Source organism: Acanthochromis polyacanthus, chromosome 4 (assembly GCF_021347895.1).
Source record: "Acanthochromis polyacanthus isolate Apoly-LR-REF ecotype Palm Island chromosome 4, KAUST_Apoly_ChrSc, whole genome shotgun sequence".
In the NCBI taxonomy this organism is placed as follows: domain Eukaryota; kingdom Metazoa; phylum Chordata; class Actinopteri; family Pomacentridae; genus Acanthochromis; species Acanthochromis polyacanthus.
Window position 1 is genome coordinate 40,768,574 of NC_067116.1, and position 7,533 is coordinate 40,776,106.

General features: G+C 40.6%; 1 protein-coding gene across 2 annotated transcripts; it reads left to right on the forward strand.

The window, feature by feature from the left end:
* The first annotated feature begins 337 nt into the window (after window positions 1-337).
* mob3c (MOB kinase activator 3C) lies at window positions 338-7,420 on the forward strand. 2 transcript variants are annotated; one of them, XM_022210124.2, is made up of 5 exons: window positions 338-476; window positions 941-1,124; window positions 3,948-4,523; window positions 5,985-6,187; window positions 7,015-7,420. In XM_022210124.2, the coding sequence occupies exons 3-5, from the start codon at window positions 4,106-4,108 to the stop codon at window positions 7,042-7,044; spliced, it is 651 nt and encodes a 216-aa protein (XP_022065816.1). In that variant the 5' UTR covers window positions 338-476; window positions 941-1,124; window positions 3,948-4,105; the 3' UTR covers window positions 7,045-7,420. The 2 variants fall into 2 exon arrangements, with proteins under 2 accessions (XP_022065816.1, XP_022065818.1); XM_022210126.2 differs by lacking the exons at window positions 338-476; window positions 7,015-7,420 and having other exon boundaries at window positions 767-1,124; window positions 3,948-4,519; window positions 5,985-6,166.
* The last annotated feature ends 113 nt before the right edge of the window (window positions 7,421-7,533 follow it).

Sequence of the window (7,533 nt, forward strand, 5' to 3'; positions counted from 1 at the left end):
ACTAAATGATAATGCAAAATGCAGAATTATGCTAAAGTGAAACTTAATAACATGTATGGATACATATGCGTACATATATAGAGTAACTTTAATAACTCCAATCATGCAGTTAGGTTTAGGCCTTGTTTGTTTGTCTGATCCTCCTGCAGAAACAGGACAAAGTGAAACAGGAGATGCTATCTAATTCTATAGCCTTCCTATGGCTCCACTTTTATCCCTCCCAAACTTGGGGGAATCATTTTACAAGAGTGTAGACGGCTTCTTTTTCCAGTTTGGGTGTCATTATGCAGCGGAGGAGCAGACAGCCTCTGGACTTTAGTGGCGCCCATTCACTAAAAGACAAAGGGAACAGTGAGGGCAGCCATCCTAAGAACAGTGAGCCCCCGAGGGCAGCGAGGGAGCTCAGAGTTTCAGCCGAACATGCCCTGTTTGCTCACGATTTAAATGCAGATTCAGTGTTTTGAAGAGACGTTGTGGTGAGTAGCCGTTTTTCTATTTAAGGTTATGCTCCGAGTTCAGCGCTGACATCTTTAAAAGGCCAGGAATTTAAATCATATGTTATTGAGACTCAACGGGGGAAAAAAATGGGTTTCATGGGCTGCCAAGCATCCAGAAATGTTTGTGGCGATTGCTCTGTCTTATATGTGGCTTAAGAGAAGGGGTTGTTTTCTCAGGACCTTTACCAGAGGGCTGGGCTTTGGTGGGACAAGTGGGCTGGCTGCAGGATGACAAGGAAGGAAAAAAAAACTGGAAAAGAGGGAGGGCAGAGTCAGGGGGTTTGGGAAGGCCTTTCTGAGCCCCTCTTCTTTCAATTTATAGGTCCTCCACACACACACCCACATCCAGACACACATAGACAAAGTCAGGATGTGACATCATCCACAGGAAGAGAAGCCAAACAGTTTTTTCTGTCTTTTTTTTTTTACTGTGTTGTCTGAAGCTGGAGCCTCTCGGACTGTTTGTGAACAACAGAGAGGGAGAAGACCGAGAGGAGCTGGAGGGGGGCTGGAAGCTGACCTCCACAAGGAGTTTAAAGTCAAGCGATCTGGGGCGCCTGGATCCTCCCTGAACTCCCCACAACTTTCCACCACATTCCAGACGCTCCGCTGTAGGATCTCAGCCAGGTACAGTGCAGCAGAACGCTTTTTCCATTCTCTAATCTCTTGCAGTTTTTTAAATCTTGCTCCTTTGTGTCTGTACAAGCAGTTCTTTCCTTTCTCATTTTCTGTGTCAAGACTTTGCAGTGTCAGAGGCAAAAATCCATAACAAGCAGTCAAATATGTGTGGAGGGTCTGCCAGCCTCAGTACGTGATCAGACATGCTTCAGTGTGAGGCTGTTGAGGCTTGCAAAGAGTCACAAAGTCATTTCTTCTGACAAGCTGTCACCTTTTGTTTATTACAGCCTTCAAGGCTACTCATGTTTTACGTTTGACTGGAACAGTTTCTTCCTGAGCCGAGGAGCGAATAAAACTGTGTGAGCCTCCCTCAGAAGCCCTTTTGTTATGGACCCATTTATAGCTATCTCATGACCACGTATTCATGCTTCCCCAGTGGTGCGTTCTGAGCTGAAATCAGGCAGAAAAGGCAGATAATCACTGCTGTTTCCTTTTTTAAAATCATCCCCATTTTCCAGAATTAACACCAAACAGAATCTAGTCAACCAGCAGCTCAGCAGGCATGACAGAAGTCTGTGAAAGTTCAGTTTTGACAGTGAAAAGTTCACAACAAACACCCATACCGGTGCTTAGCTTACAGTAGAATGGGATGATTTTGGAGAAACACAAACTTCTGCTAATTTGAGTGAAGAGAAACAACCACAGGAAATGGTGAGACCAGTTCGAAATGGGACTCGGGACAGACACAAATGCGGATATAGTATCATGTTGCAACTGCAGTCACTTGAATGTGACTTCAGTGACAAATCTGCAGAGGCGACACGTGCAATAATCAAGATTTATCACATGCTCATACATTATGCAAAGTGTCTGTTCCTCGAGGCTGTGCAGGAACAATAAGACACTATGAAAGAACATTCCTTAAAAACAGCTGAAAATGGGAAAAGAAGGAGGGAGAGATGCTGATGCTAATCCTGCAAAGGTCTGAATAGAAAATTCATCCATGTGTTGCCAACGTAACAGAAACAATAAAGCCTCCTGTGAATCGGTGACATATGGAGACTTTTTTTTGTAAACTTCCATTTTATTGTCCTGTAATAATCTACTCAGTGAATATTCATATGCTTGATCATTACTGCTTTACCGCCACAACAAAAACAATGAATCACATTATCATTTGGTGAGGTGATGCTCCCAATAAGAGCACATTACCTGCCAGATGGGTAACAGCTTGGCAAAAAAAAATGAAATCTATTTTTAATATCCACTCCATAAAAGAAGGATTTAGTGTTTTTATGCACAAATTGAAGGTTTTTCTGTAATGCAGCGCTGCTTCTGAATAATAAGACCATTTCGCTGAGGACCTCTCACGGAGCTGTTTAGTATTTAGTGAGTCACAGCGTGCCATTCATCTTCTCAATTAAGCCTGACTCTATTGGCCTGACTTTTCCTACAGCTGACTGAAATCTGTTGCTATTTTTGTTGATGAACATCTTGTGATAAGTTCATTTTGGTCCCACAGAGCAGCCGAGTCAATCAAGCCGCATATCGCTTTGCTCTCCGTTGGGGAGGGATGCAGGTTTCTATTCCTGGAGCTTACAGAGATGCATTCATTTTATTTATTTTTTAAATGTTCTTATTTATTTCAGACATGCCAAAGTATCATGATGACAGAAGAGAAAACAAAACAACCAACCAAATCCAAAACCTACAATAATGTCTGAAAACAACACCTTTACTCTCGCATATTACTATATTTTTTTTAAGAAGTCTCTTTTTTGTAGAGTTCTTACATTGTTTTATGGACTATTAAGTCAGTTTACTCCACAAACAGATCAACATCTTCTCTTCATGGGGCTTTGGGCAAATGGCTTCCTGATATACAAATTTCTTCTTTATTCATAATTTCCAGTGTTGCTTCTGAACAGCTGTTTTATGCTATCAGGAAGCAACTTATTGTTTGTTTTGAACATTATTTCCACAGTGCTAAATTCAACTAAATTCATACATTTCAAATGATGCATTGTTTTGTAAAACAATATATCAGTGTGTTCATTATATCCCACATTATGCACTATTCTTATAGGTTTTTTTGGGTAATATTTTTACTGGATATAATGCAGTATTATTTGTGTTTCGCTCATAGGGAATCCAAAGGCAGCTTTGGATTGCTGGGTTTTCTGTTCTCTGTTTATAATTTCTAAACTCTTTACATTACTATGCTAAGAACTGTGAGATGACATAGGCTGTAGGTTTGCGCTATTTAAATAAAATTGAACTGAATCGTAGCTCGAGCGTGGTAAAACAGTGAGCAGTATAATGTAGATGAATCTCTTGGATACAGAATATGTCTTGTCCTTGTGCCAACTTTGCTCTTCTATACTTTGACATTTCAACTGACTTTGTTTAAATCCTACTACACAGCAAAAGTAAAGTTGAGTTTATTTATTTATTTATTGTTTATTTAATAGGGACCAGTGTATACAATAAACATGTATAACACTATGACATTTATAGCCAGAGCTAATTTGCAAAGTCCGTCCCTAGAAGGGCTTTTACAGAAGAGAGAAAGAGAAAAACAAACAAAACAACAACAACAACATTAATACAAAAACAAATACATTTTGATCAATCTAAAAATGGTTGCAGACCAGTTTGTACTATAGAAATGATATTCCATAATTATAGGCCTGGTTTTTGACGGTTTTATGGCAGATTTTCGTGTGTTTTTATAGTTTAACTTTTGATATTGTGGTTGCCTGGTGAGCAAACAAAGCAGCAGATTGACAGGGAAGGAAAAAGCCTGATTTCTGTTGTTTTTTTTTCCCACAGAGACCAACTGAAACCAAGAACTCTCTGCAATCTCTACATGACAGACGTTGACCCCCAGTGACCTGATTTCAGCCTCGCTCCTCTGGAAGGCGTCTTTTATCCAACTCTTATTCTGGAGAGCCTGTCCTTCCCTTATCTGAAGGGAAACGTCTGAGTCGATGGCGTTGTGTCTCGGACAAGTGTTCAGCAAAGACAAAACCTTCAGGCCGAGGAAGCGTTTCGAGCCGGGCACGCAGCGCTTCGAACTCTACAAGAAGGCCCAGGCCTCGCTCAAGTCGGGCCTGGACCTGAGGAAGGTGGTGCAGCTGCCGGAGGGGGAGAACCTCAACGACTGGATCGCGGTTCACGTTGTGGATTTCTTCAACAGGATCAACCTGATCTACGGCACCGTGAGCGAGTACTGCACCGAGCGCACGTGTCCCATCATGTCAGGGGGACTGAGGTACGAGTACAGGTGGCAGGACGGCGACGACTACAAGAAGCCCACCAAGCTGCCGGCGCTGAAGTACATGAACCTGATGATGGACTGGATCGAGTCGCTCATCAACAACGAGGACATCTTCCCCACCAGAGTAGGTGTGTGTGAGGAGTCTCCAAATGAAGCCATCAGACTATTATCGTAACCGAATACATGACTGAGGGTTGATGTTTTAGTGCCAATCTGGAGAGCAGCACTGTTCTCCTTCATTAAGCTCTCAGATGAGATGATTAAGTTCAGTCAGAGGTTAATTACACAATAAGCTTGACATTTAAAGGAGACCGAGTGGGCGACAGTGGCGTTATTTTACCTCAACGACAGATCTGATAGCCCACGTTTATTAGAGGTTCATGAGAGAGTTTCATGCATAATGGAGCAGAGAGCTCCGTGTTTGATCCCAGCTAGAGCCACTTTTTGCATGAATTTTTTAGAGGAGCTCTGGTTTCGCTCCATCGTGTAGAGACACGCAGGCCAGGTGAGATGAAATGTCAGAGTTTCCCACAGACGTCGATGAGTTTCTGCTATTTGTTAGTCACTGGGAATTCGTCGGTAATGCTTCTCCGTCTTTGGCAAGTGAATTCACATCCCCCATGAAACAGTAAAACCTGCAGCAATCTGCCCTAGTATAGTGATTGCTAACCTTGGTGCACATCATTTCTATTTTGTTAAAGAAGTGGAGCCGCTTGACAATCTCTCCATGAACCTCCTTGCTAACTGTAGGGGCAAAGGCTGTATCCATGCACTGTAAGAAATAAATCCATAAAATAGAAGAAAAAGTACTCAAAAGCTAATTACCTGGACTTTATTCTGGAATGTAAAAGAAAAACTGGATATTTTCAGTATCTTAATCATAAATCTATTGTTTAAAAAAAAGGTTTAAATAAATAAATGGGACATTTTAGCTATCTTAATCATACGTCTAGTGTAAAAACAAAAAGTAAAAATAGAATTGCATTTTCAGTATTTTAATCAAAAACCTACTGTAAAAAAAAGACGATCATCTTCAGTATCTCAATCATAAGAGTATCGTAAAGTAAATAAAAAAAGAAAACAAAGAAAGAAAAAAGAAGTAGGACATTTTCAGTATTTTAGCCATAAGTCAACTGTAAGAAAAGAAAAGAAAAAAAAGGACATGTTCAGTATTTTAACCACAAGTCTATAGAAACATGACATTTTGGCACGTTTAGAACCATTGCTCTGCTGCATATTTACTCAGAAATGTCAAAAAGTGGGTATTTCTACTCAGGACCTATAGATCTATTTATCCAGTGAGGCCATTTTGCATGTAGAACATTGAGTTTCGCAAATATTAACCAATAAAGTGGAGTATTGTATTACAGATGATAACTTTTTTTGTTATGTCCACTTTTATTAACCCAGCAGCTGGAAAGAAGTTAAGTCTAGAATCACTTCCTCTCACTCAAGTGTTGATATTGTTATTGAGAAGTGATCATAATAACATATATATTTAATATTACATTACTATTGTTTTAAATCTACTACTAGTAGTGGTTTTTCTGGTACAGGTCCTTTAATTTCCTTCTCCCTCTTTTCTCTAGGTGTGCCGTTCCCCAAGAACTTCCAGCAGGTGTGCAAGAAGATCCTGAGCCGCCTCTTCAGAGTGTTTGTGCATGTTTACATCCATCACTTCGACAGCATCTGCAGCATGGGCGCCGAGGCCCACATCAATACCTGCTACAAACACTACTACTACTTCATCTCGGAGTTCAACCTCATCGATCACTCCGAACTGGAGCCCCTGGTGAGGCATCAGAGACCTCAGATGTGTGAGGGTGAAGCGAGGGAGCACTTAAAACAGAATCGGATGGGTGTTTTTCTTGTCGGTATCAATCTCACAACTGTCAGTCTAGCAGAGAAAATCAGCCCTAACCTTGTTGTGTGCATGCTTGGGTGGGTTAAGCTTCATCTTCAAGTCAATGTGTTTTCCCTGCACCGAGAAAATTAATGCAATTTCCAGCACAGGCTACAAAATCACTCTGCCTCACTCTGGGGACGTGAACCGTGTTCCTCCTAAGATAGTCATTTTCCATGCGACTCTGAGAATGGAATTAGTTTTCACTTGTTCCCCTCAATTTTCCACGATGAAAGCAGCTCATTAATGGCTTTGGGGAAAATGATTTCAAGCAACAAACCTTAGAAGAGAATTTGCTGACTTTGTGCAGTCGTGTAATGAGGAAGAGTTTGTGTAGTTGTTGCTATTTTCCAACAAAGGTACCTGTATCACGTGGGAGCAGATGGAAAATGGTGCTCCTAGAGTCAATAAAAGGGTCCAGTTATCGTCATTATGAAGGCTGGGTTGTGTAATTCCTCCTGCAAAATGAAATGGGGATGAAGCGTTCACGTCAGCACACTCTAGAAAAAGATAAATCAAATAGACCCTGTTTTAACGTCCCACCTTCAGTTCCCAAGGCAGCTCTTTTAGCTGTTGGTCTTGTAGGAAGTGCAGCTTTCTTTCTTGTACTTACAGATAATGTTCTCGTATTGAAAGTGTAATTGCACTTCAGACCATCTCGTCATACTGTGTAGATTTGATGTGTTAACTTCTTCTTTGTTTTCTTCTTCCTGCAGAAAGAGATGACAGAGAAGATTTGCCATTAAACAAAGACCACATGGACAAAGGAGTTTACATTCTGAAGTTATCTGAGCCCTATGAGAAAACGGAAAAAAGAACAATTTTATATACATTTGTATGAGCAGTTTTCTGAGTCCATTAACTCAACACACTTGTTCCAATGATGGAGCTGCACCTTCACAGAAGTTTTACGGCCACGATGGTGCTGTGATGTAATCTTTATAGTTTCTTGTGTTGTTTTATAAAACTACGTCATCCTTTTTCTTTTTTTCTTTGAGCATGTATATTTGTGTGATCTCAGTGTTTTGATACGCAGTACTGATTGTGATGACTGTGAGTTTGTGTTTGATATGTTTTTCTAGTTTTTATCAAAGGGCATAAAAATTCAAATTATGGACATTAGGTCATGTCTGTTTTCATTTTCTGTGTAAACACTGCGCCAGATGTGAAAAGATGTGGGTAAAACTGACAAATTGCAGCAGAAGTAGGCTGGATAAAGTGCAAAAAATACAATA